Below are 12,202 nucleotides of genomic sequence, written 5' to 3' on the forward strand. Positions count from 1 at the left end.
TTATCATCCTTGGCTTAATGTAAAGTCTGGCTGAAACATGTCAGTATTTTCTGCTATGGAGAATTTCATTAAGTGTGCATTGCAAGTGTGTGAATAGTTCTGATTCATTTTGCTAAGCATATGATAGTTATATGCTGCCTGAACAAATAAAAATGTTACAGACGTTTACTCAAAATGCAAAATGCTTATAATGCTTACATTGGTATAAAACTTGCAGTTAAATGGTGGTCGAGCACACTATGTGATAGACTTCAATCTTGGCACAGAAGTGTATGGGTTCAAGTTCTGGTTTGGACATGCATGCTTTTTGTACCACTTCATCAGTTTCATCAACTATTACTCATCCTCACCATTACAATAAGACCAATGATGCACAAAGCAAATAAATAAATAAATAAATATCAAAAATATAAATACAAGATAAACAGTTAGCTCACCATTTTTACAAACTTGAAATGCAAGGTACAGTCTTTCTCTGCCTTGGGCATGAACCTAAAGATCATACTAGAGGCTACAAGCTTTAACCTAGCACAGTAGTTTAAAACTGTAGACTTTCTTCTGCAAGCCAACTTTCCAAGGCATCTTGTTGGTATTTTCAACCATATTGGCAGAACTGAGTCTTTTGTTGCCACATTGTTGGTCGAGTTATTGTTTTTAGTCCACTTTATGCACGCACAGGCTGACCGGGACTGGACCTACAGTTTAAAGTGGGATACGAACTATTGTGCAATGTGCCTCCACAGACAATCAAACCCAGGATACCTTGATTTCAGGATGAAAACGTTACCACTATGCCTTAAATAATTGTGAAGGTCAATGATTGTGAATACTTGAGAAAACTCTTAGCGAAGAGAAAACTAAATATATGCTTACAGGCCAAAACCAAGTATTAGATAATAATCAAAATATAATTAAATTATAACAACTCGTTTGTATCAGTTTCCAAATTAAAGTACTTAAGAGTAATACTAACAAATGAAAATGATACTAACCCTCCATAACCCACGTGGCAAGTGCTGCATTTTTTAAAATTTTGAATTATTTTTCTTAGCAGCGCAATAATGACTGGGAAAGCACTAGGTAACTATCTACACTATTCCTACAAAAACATAGGCGTTCACACTTTTGAGGAAGTTTCCTACTCTAAATCATAGAACGCCAGCCACGAATTTGGCAAAAATAAGAATGATAAAATTACAGTACATTGTTTGGAATGCAAATTATTTGTATGCAGACACCATTGCAGTGACCATACGAAATGTCAGAGTTGTCAAAATAACGATATTGAAAAGTAACATTATTCGGTTCCTTTTATTTGAGTCAGTATTGCTTTCTTTACGTATATCTCATAAAAAAAGGAGAAATATATTGAGATTTGAACATTTTAAAAATATTTTGTAAGTTTCTTCGAGTTTTATTTCATACATTTGATTGCCTTTTCTGCGAGTCAGTAAAATCTGGACTGAGAAATTTGGAACAAATAGCTCCTTTCTAAGCCAATATAAGTTGTACGATTTCAATTCGTTTTGAGATAGGTTGAATTTTTTTAAAAAAATACGTTGAAAGTTTTGTGAATGGTGAGTTCATTTTTTAGTTCCTTCATTATATGGAAAACTTGAAACTTCTAATTATTTTTTAGAATAATGTTTTGGTGCATTTGTTTCAAGAGTATAAGCTTGTAATCTATGAGACACTTTCATTTTTTCATTTATTTCCTTTAATAGCTAATAAAAATATCCAAAATGGACGTGTTTGCATTCATATATTTCCTGATTTCCAGTAAGTGCTAGTGTAATTCAACATCGATTGGCATCAATAATTCCTGTAACATTGGTTTTCATAGGGTGGCAATGAGTACCGTGTGTAGGACATTTGTGCTACTATGAGGGTGCGGATGACAAAGGTTTAAAGAGGAAATAAAAAGCACACTTAATTCAAGAAATATATATTATTTTTCTCTTCTCATATGATATCTAAGAAACTAAAAGTTAAAATATACAAAACTGTAATTTTGCCTGTGCTATTATTTGGATTTAAAACTTGGCCCTTTACATTAAAAGAGGAACATAAACACTCTTCTGGCAGAGTGGTCTCTCGTAAAGGTGACTACAATCAACTCATGCTGACGAGGTATACTGCCACATTTATTATTTCTGCAGTTAGAAATATTTTTAGTTCAGAGCGGCCAGATAACTTTGGAGGAATGTACATCACGGTCACATGTTGCATGAGCAGATCTGGCACACCAAATCAGAATGGGCTTCTCATGTTGGCTACTTGTGACACAGCAATTCTACAAACACAGCAGATATTTCTCCATGGACCATGCTTCAGCTCAGTGCTATGAAATTCTGGTTTTGTAAATATTTTTGAATCTTGACAAATTATATATTCACGATTATTTAAAGTTAGCACAAGAGAGGAGTACAATAACACAAATCATTGAACGAAATAAGTAAATTATTTCTTGCACATTAAAACATATGCTAGAGCACAAGAGACTTGGCTCTATTTTGAATTTTTGAATTATTTTGATGTATTACTCCTTTTGTCAAAATGATCTCTTACAGTCTGAAATCCAGAATGTCTACTAAGAGCTTCCTTACTTGCAAATAATTCATTCCATGTTGATCACACGCAAGGCTGTTCAGCACAATCAATTTTTGAATGTTCTTTAAGATACCACACATCTATAAATAATCTGCTGAATGTTGATCACCAGGGAACAGATTTACATGTAAATACATACATATTTATGTATGAAGCTGAAATCAATTATATTTTGTATTATCCTTGCACATCATGATATGTTGACTTGAAAAAAAAGTTTTTATTTTTTCATATTTGTACAAATATAATGACATGTTGACTCGAAAAAAAAAATAGTTTTTATTTTCAATATTTGTACAAATATTAGGTTTGGCTTGGGAATAACCAACAAATTTGAAATACACTCCCATTGCTTCTTGCGATATTGAATGCAGTTTTAGTCAATATAAATCCATCTTAAGAGACTACAGAAGAAAATTCACATTCAAACAACAAAATTTTGTTATTCATTGTCTTCGAAACAGAAAATAAAACACATTTTGTGTTGTTTCATAATTAATGTCATTGTAAGCATATTGTATTTTTTGTAGCTCGTGTAGTGTCTTAACTACAAAATTCTGATTTTTCAAAAATGTTTGAATTTTGAGAAATTACATCCTTGTGATTATTCAAAATTAACAGAGATGTGAAGTATAATAAAACACACCAATCAAAGAAACAGGCAAACAATTTATTTAATATGGAACATATATTAGAACACAAAAGCCTTGCCTCTTATTATGAATTCTCGATTATTTTTGATGTATTACAAAATTATTTGTTATACACTGGATACAAATAGGGTTTCTCTCCAGCCTGAAGTTCCTTACAAATAATTTCTTACACATTGATCACACACAAGGCTATTTACCACAATAAACTTTGGAAAGTTTTTAAGATAACATATAACTCCAAATGATCTGTTGCACACTAAACACGGAAAGGGTTAACTACCAGTATGAATTCTTGAATGTCTTGTGAGAACATCCTTGCGTGCAAACGATTTGTTACATGTTGGACATACGTAAGGCCTCTCTCCACTATGAATTCTTAAATGTTTATTAAGATTTGGCTTCTGCCAAAATGATTTATTACATGTTGAACATGCAAAAGGCTTTTCGGAACTATGATTCTTAGAATGCTTATTAAGATCTGCCAACTCTCTAAATTATTTGTTGCACGTTGAACATGGAAAAGGTTTCACACCAGTATGAATCTTTGAATGTCTTCTAAGAAATTCCTTCCGAGCAAACGATTTATTGCACATTGAACACACAAAAGGCTTCTCAACATTATGAATTTTTGAATGTTGTTTAAGGTACGAACATTCTCCAAATGACTTGTTGCATGTTAGACAGAAAAAGGGTTTTTCTCCACTATGAATTCTTAAATGTCTTGTAAGCACTTCCTTGTGTACAAATGATTTGTTACATGTTGAACACACAAAAGGCTTCTCAACATTATGAATTTTTGAATGTCTTGCAAGAACTTCTTTGCGTGAAAATGATTTGTTACATGTTGAACACACATAGGGCTTCTCTCCAGTATGAATTCTTAAATGTTTACAAAGTTCGTCCTTCCGTTCAAATGATTTGTTACATGTTGAACACACAAAAAGCATTTCAACATTATGAATTCTTGAATGTCTTTTGAGAACTCCCTTCCGTGTAAATGATTTGTTACATGTTGAACACACATAGGGCTTCTCTCCAGTATGAATTCTTAAATGTTTACAAAGATCTTCCTTCCGTGCAAATGATTTGTTACACGTTGAACACACAAAAAGATTTTCAACATTATGAATTCTTAAATGTCTTTTGTGATCTCCCTTTCGTGTAAATGATTCGTTACACGTTGAACACACAAAGGTTTTCTCACCAGTATGAATTTTTGTGTGTTCTTTAAGATACTTCATCTTCTTAAATGATTTGTTACACGTTGAACAAAGAAAACATTTCTCTATAGCATCTCTTCGCCTGTGAACCAGAAGTTCAAATTTGTGATCAAACAAATTAGTGTCATCATTGCAAACAGAAATTGAAGACTCTGAATATCCTCTTCTCCCTGTAGAATCTAAGTTAGCTTCTTTATTCTTTGACAGAGAACAGTTAATATTTGAACAAATATCCAAATGTTCTTGTTGAAAGCCTCTTCCAATCAATGAGTATTCCAGTGATACGAGCCATACGTGGACTTAAATAAACCAAATGAACAAACCAACCAACCTTTAAACTGAAAAAATTAACTTCAAGTACTGTTGTATAAGTGATAATAATGTGCTGTATTTTTTTTAAAAAAAAGTTGTTTTTCATTTCTAGACAATGTTAGTATTTTATTAATTATATCTTTAACTTTATGTTCTAATTAGGACAGAAATCAATGAATATTATTGTGTAGTATTGACATCTTCTGGCAAACTACATTGTACTCATATGACTAAAACTGCTCATACTTTCAGATTCCCTACCATATAGGATTATACAATCTGGTCTTTGTCTTTCTCGATTTGGGTAGGGCTTTACAGAAACTGAATTAAAACAACAACAACAAAAAAATCCAATATCTTTTAATGGAAAGTAAATCATTAGAATTAATGTGATATAATGACTGAAAATTATAATTAAAATCCAAGGGTGAAGGTTTTCTACTTTTGAAAATTGCAATCTATTGCATGAGCTTTTGCAGATTTTTGACCTGAATGTCGACCCTTGCGTTTGCACCTGATGAAACACTGCTGCATGACATGTCAGTGTTACATAGAACAAACTTATTTCGGTTGCTTTCTACAAGTGGCAGGTTCTGTTGTTGTTTAATTCAAGGTCAGGTTTCCTTCAAACAGTCATCCTGATCTCTCCCCCTTTCCTTTCCAGTGGCAATGGTGGTTGACTTTGCGGTTAGCATGTTATGTCTTTTGAGATTGATTGATTTGCGTTATTTTACTTCTCTTTTTTGCCACTTTTGGCTAATTTGCGAAGATGGGGATGAGTGATAAAATTGATGAAGGACACGCACAAACATCCATGCCCAGGCAAGGATTCGAACCCGGGACCCCTGGGTCTTTTGTGAGCTTATACCATGTGACATGCTTGTTCTTTGTGCTACGTATTATGAGTGTAGTCATCTTTGTGCACAGAAAGGTTAATCAGGACTAGATCTACAGTTTAAAGTTGAATCTGAACCACTATGTGGCTTAGCACTCTTTGGTTTCTTGATTTGAGTTCGCATCTCTGAAGGTATGTGCCTTTAGCTTCATCATGTTATCAACCTTGGCTTAATGTACAGTCTGGCTGAAACATGACAGTATTTCCTGCTATGGAGAATTTCATTAAGTGTGCATTGCAAGTGTGTGAATAGTTCTGATTCATTTTGCTAAGCATGTGATATTTATATACTGCCTAAACAAATAAAATACGTTACACACGTTTACACAAAATGCAAAATGCTTATAATGCTTACATTGGTATAAAACTTGCAGTTAAATGGTGGTCGAGCACACTATGTGATAGACTTCAATCTTGGCACAGAAGTGTATGGGTTCAAGTCCTGGTTTGGACTAGCATGCTCTTTGTATCACTTCATCAGTTTCATCAATTATTACTCATCCTCACCATCACAATAAGCCCAATGTTGCACAAAGCAAAAAAAAAAAAAAAGAAGAAGAAATAAAAAATTTAATACACGACAAACAGTTAGCTCCCCATTTTTACAAACTTGAAATGCAAGGTACATTCTTTCTCTGCCTTGGGCATGAACCTAAAGATCATACTAGAGGCTACAAGCTTTAACCTAGCACAGTAGTTTAAAACTGTAGACTTTCTTCTGCAAGCCAACTTTTCCAGGCATCTTGTTGGTATTTTCAACCATATTGGCAGAACTGAGTCTTTTGTTGCCACATTGTCGGTTGAGTTATTGTTTTTAGTCCACTTTATGCACGCACAGGCTGATCAGGACTGGACCTACAGTTTAAAGTGGGATACGAACTACTGTGCAATGTGCCTCCACAGAGAATCAAACCCAGGACACCTTGATTTCAGGATGAAAACGTTACCACTATGCCTTAAATAATTGTGAAGGTCAATGATTGTGAACACTTGAGAAAACTCTTAGCAAAGAGAAAACTAAATATATGCTTACAGGCCAAAACCAAGTATTAGATAATAATCAAAATATAATTAAATTATAACAACTCGTTTGAATCAATTTTCAAATTAAAGTACTTAAGAGTAATACTAACAAATGAAAATGATACTAACCCTCCATAACCCACATGGCGAGTGCTGCATATTTTTAAATTTTGAATTATTTTTCTTAGCAGCGCAATAATGACCGAGAAAGCACTAGGTAACCTATCTACACTATTCCTACGAAAACATAGGCATTCACGCCTTTTTTTCTGGTGTTCTTTCAGTTGCTTGCATGCCTCTGAAGTGACCAGTCCCACTTAGGCAGCACTCAGTACCACGTGCCGGAACGTTTCCTACCCTAAATCATAGCATGCCAGCCATGAATTTGGCAAAAATAAGAATATTAAAATTGCAGTACATTGTTCGGAATGCAAATTATTTGTATGCAGACACCATTGCAGTGACCATACGAAATGTCAGAGTTGTCAAAATAACGATATTGAAAAGTGACAACATTTGGTTTCTTTTATTTGAGTCAGTATGGTTTCTTTACGTATATCTCGTAAAAAAAGGAGAAATATATTGAGATTTGTACATTTTAAAAATATTTTGTAAGTTTCTTCGAGTTGTATTTCATACATTTGATAGCTTTTTCTGCGAGTCAGTGAGATCTGGACTGAAAAATTTGGAACAAATAGCTCCTTCCTAAGCCAATATAAGTTGACGATTTCAATTAGTTTTGAGATAGGTAGAAATTTTTTTAGAAATAAGTTGAAAGTTTTGTGAATGGTGAGTTCATATTTTAGAATAATGTTTTGGTGCATTTGTTTCAAGAGTATAAGCTTCTAATCTATGACACATTTTCTCTCCTTTTTACATCTATTTCCTTTAATAGCTAATGAAAACATCCAAAATGGACGTGTTTGCGTTCATATATATATTTTGCCTGATTTCCAGTAAGTGCTAGTGTAATTCAACATCGATTGGCATCAATAATTCCTGTAAGTAACATTGGTTTTGTTAGGGCGGCGCCGAGTGCTGTGTGTAGGACATTTCTGCTACTATGAGGGCACGGATGACGAAGGGTTAAAGAGGAAATAAAAAGCAGACTTAATTCAAGAAATATATATTACTTTTCTCTTCTCATATAATATCTAAGAAACTAAAAGTTAAAATATACAAAACTGTAATTTTGCCTCTACTATTATTTGGATTTAAAACTTGGTCCCTTACATTAAAAGAGGAACATAAATTAAGAGTATTTGAAAATAATATCCTTAGGAAAATATTTGGATCTAAAAGGGATGAGGAGACAGAGAATATTACAATTTTCTCAATTTCGTAAAAGTTTGGTTTCATTTTGAACAGTCCTTGTAGTTTACCAACCGTGTCTGTGTTTGAGAATGAACATTTCTCAGGACAGTGTTTGTCTTCTGGCAGAGTGGCCTCTCGTAAAGGTGACTACAATCAACTCATGCTGACGAGGTATACTGCCACATTTATTATTTCTGCAGTTAGAAAGAGAGAGAAGTACAATAACACAAATCATTGAACGAAATAAGTAAATTATTTCTTGCACATCAAAACATACGCTAGAGCACAAGAGACTTGGCACTATTATGAATTCTTGAATTATTTTGATGTATTACTTCTTTTGTCAAAATTATCTCTTACATGCTTAATACAAATACGGTTTCTCACCAGTCTGAAATCCAGAATGTCTAGTAAGAGCTTCCTTCCTTGCAAATAATTCGTTCCATGTTGATCACACGCAAGGCTGTTCAGCACAATCAATTTTTGAATGTTCTTTAAGATACCCTAATCCTACAGCTCTACAGCACCTTGGCGGGCCTTGGCTTACCTACCGACTGCTGGTCTCCCTCCCACACTGTTCCTTCGTCACCTGTTATAGCGTGGAGGTCTCAGACCAGTGTTGGGGTGACGGGTGATCAGCCCGACGAACCCCCAGCCGTTGTTGTAGGTCTTCTCGACCGGGTCTTTAAGATACCACACATCTATAAATAATCTGCTGATTGTTGATCACCAGGGAACAGATTTACGTTTACATGTAAATACTTACATATTTATGTATGGAGCTGAAATCGGTTATATTTTGTATTATCCTTGCTCATCATGACATGTTGACTCGAAAAAAAAAGTTTTTATTTTCAATATTTGTACAAATATTAGGTTTGGCTTGGGAATAACCAACAAATTTGAAATACACTCCCATTACTTCTTGCGATATTGAATGCAGTTTTAGTCAATATAAATCCATCTTAAGAGACTACAGAAGAAAATTCACGTTCAAACACTTACAACAAAATTTTGTTATTCATTGTCTTCAAAACAGAAAATAAAAACACATTTTGTGTTGTTTCATAATTAATGTCATTGTAAGCATATTGTATTTTATGTAGGTCGTGTAGTGTCTTATATTATTAAAATGGTAATTTTTTAAAATGTTTAATCCATATTTAAGTCAATGTTATGGTGAAAATAAATATATAGTTATATATTTAGCACATTTTTACTACATATACTGTAAATCCGTTCCCTGTTGATCACAAGGTACTTCTTTTCACTTTCAATTCTCAAATATATTCTAAGAAATTCCATACGTGAAAATGATTCGAAACAAATTGAACACACATGAATTTTTAAATGTTATTTCAGATTGAGCAACTCTCTAAATAATCAGTTGCTAGCATGAATTCTGGAAATGTCTTGCAAGAACGCACTTGCTTGCAATTGTAATATAATTAAGCCTTGTTTTTTCCATATTAAAACCAATACGTTGCTGACCAAGGCAGTTTATTAAGATAAAACACTTAACACGTAACGTTTCGACCCTGTATCAGGGTCTTCCTCAGACGAAGAACTAAACTAAAATGATGAAATAAACTACATACAGAAAGATTACATACACATAGCAGGGTCACAAGCCACACAACAACAAATCAAGGTGACAGTCCTTATCTATGAAGATTTCTCCAAAGGAATTAAACATATCACCTCCTGACAGTTGTTGACTAATGGGTCTACTACACTGACAGGTGATTGGCAGGTCAAGATTATCACCTGCTTACCACTCCCCCACCCCTCCTGCCTTTTTGGTTATGGATGAATGCCTCCTCCTCTGGTCTTCTTCTTTTCTCTTCTTTCTTCCTTCTTCATACTTCTTTTTTCTTCATTCCTTTTCTTCATCCTTTCAACTTTCTCTAACACACTCTTCCATTCTTTGTTTATCTTGATTCCTCCATTCCAATTCATGATGTCTTCTCCTTTCTTTTCTATTTCTTTGGCCTCCTTCCATTTTCTCACTAGTTCTCTCTTCTCTTTTCCTATTCGCCTAGCCGAATCCCATTCAACTTCATGTCCTGTTTCTCTAGTATGTTTGAATATGGCATTCCTGTCTCTCTTCAATCTCACATCATCCATGTGTTGCTTTAACCTGTCTTTAAGTCTCTTCTTCGTTTCCCCGATATATACACTTTCACATCCTCTGCACTTCACCTCGTAGATAACCCCTTCCTCTTCTTCCTCTCTCTTTTCTTCCTTCTTCTTGCTGGCTATACTTAAAATAGTGCGTCCTCCCTTCCTGTAAGTTCTTATACCCACTTTCCTCAGCACTTTGCATATCTTCTCTGTGGCATCGCCCATACTTCTTATACCAAACCATCTCTCTTTTTCTTTTTCTTCCTTCTCTTCCAGTCCTCTCTCTTTTATCTCTTTCCTTCTTCTGTTGATGTTGTGTCTGTCTTTCTTTTCATAGCCATTCTCTTCTAGTTGTTCCCACAGGCTATTAATCTTGGTTTCTTCTTCCCCTTTCTCTGTGCATATCTTCTTTATTCGGTCTTCCATGTTCCTTATAAAATTACGTTTAGTTCCATCACCCACATCACTTCTTTTGTGGCAGAACACTCCTGCCGAACACTTCTTTTGATACCATGTAGCCACAATCCCCATTCCTCTCTTCTTTTTCATCTCAATATCCAAGAAATTTAATGTTCCTTCCTGTTCCGTTTCGAGCTCAAGGAATATCCCTGCTTTCTCATCTTCTACATCTTTAACAAGCTTACTCAGCTGCCTTTTTGTTCCCTTCCATATCCCCAAACAGTCATCCACATATCTACAAAACAGACTTAACTTATCTCCTCCTTTCACTATCACTTCCTTCTCCCATTCATTCATAACTAATTCCGCCAGCACAGGGCTCAAGCAAGAGCCTATATTCAGACCTTCACTAATCTTGATGATTTTACTCCCCACTCTGCTGTAGCCATTGTCCCAAATGGTTTCCAGCGCTTGTACCACTCTCTCACTATCCCATTCTCCTATAATGCTTTTCCCCACTTTCTTCCTCACTATATCCACTACGTGTCCCCTTTTGATGCTCGGGAACATGCTTCTCACGTCTAGGCTAAACATTATGATTTTATCCCCAGACTCCTTCAGACCTTTTATAAGGTCCACCACTTGCTCACTGTTTTTCACGGCTCTGCTTTCTTGTTCTCTCACTAACACTTCAATTACCTTTTTTAACTTCTTCTCCAATGGTTCCAAAATATTGTCCCTGCAATTCATCACTGGTCTCAACTTTATCTCTTCTTTATGTATTTTGGGAAAGCCTTTTAAACAGGGCAGTCTTCCTGCCTCCTTTGTGAGCTTTCTAAACCCCCTCCTTCCACAATCTTTTATGATCTTTTCTCTAATATTGCGTTCCTCTTCCATTCCACAAATCTCCTCATACGTGTCCCCTTTCAGGTCTTCAAACTTCTTCTCGTACCATTCTTTTTCCATCACAACTGTGGCCCCTCCCTTATCTGCCTGTTCCACCACCACATCGTTCCTTGTCTTGATTCTTTTCATACCCTCCCTTTCCTTCTGGCTCAAATTATCTAATCTTCTGTGTTTATCCATTTCTTTCTTCAAAATGGCTGCTGTTCTTCTTCTAATCTTATCCCTTTCTGCCTCTTCTTCAATATGTAGCACCGCTTCCTCAATATCATATACAATCTCTTCATAGTTCACATTTCTCTCCATCACTTTGAAACCTCGGCCTAACTTCAAAAAAGCTTCCTCTTCTTCTGATATTTGAACATCTCCGATTATAACCACTCTTCTCCTGCCCTCTTCACCTTCTTCCTCTTCTCTTCTTTCCTCTCTCCATCCCAGTCTTTCTCCTTTCTTCTTCATCTTCAGTTTCACCTTCTCCCTAAAGTTTTCTTGCCAGCTTCTCATTTCATGGAATGTGAATTCTCTAGTAAAAATGGTGAGTCCATCTTCTATGGTTTCTTCCATTCCTGCCAGTTTCTCCTTTATTGTTCTGATTTCCTTCTTCCTCTTTCTTATTTCATTCCATATCATTTCTTTTTCAAGTTTCTGTACTAACCTCTTCCATCTTCTGGTGCGACAATCCAATCCCTTCTTACTTATCTTCATTCCCTTTGGTGTTGTGCCCTTCTCCAAACACTCCCTCAAGAATA

At 35.0% G+C, this 12,202-nt stretch overlaps 1 protein-coding gene across 1 annotated transcript; it reads right to left on the reverse strand.

Annotated features, from left to right (window-relative positions):
• Positions 1-3,520: 3,520 nt before the first annotated feature.
• On the reverse strand, positions 3,521-11,759 carry LOC145991841 (uncharacterized). The gene is made up of 2 exons (XM_083127884.1): positions 11,467-11,759; positions 3,521-4,565 (listed from the first exon to the last, which is right to left on the reverse strand). Exons 1-2 carry the CDS (start codon positions 11,757-11,759, stop codon positions 3,758-3,760), a joined length of 1,101 nt encoding a protein of 366 aa, XP_082984010.1. The 3' UTR covers positions 3,521-3,757.
• Between the last annotated feature and the right edge of the window lie 443 nt (positions 11,760-12,202).

The sequence above is a fragment of the Lepisma saccharinum genome, chromosome 8, assembly GCF_977018435.1.
Source record: "Lepisma saccharinum chromosome 8, izLepSacc3.1, whole genome shotgun sequence".
Lineage (NCBI taxonomy): Eukaryota > Metazoa > Arthropoda > Insecta > Zygentoma > Lepismatidae > Lepisma > Lepisma saccharinum.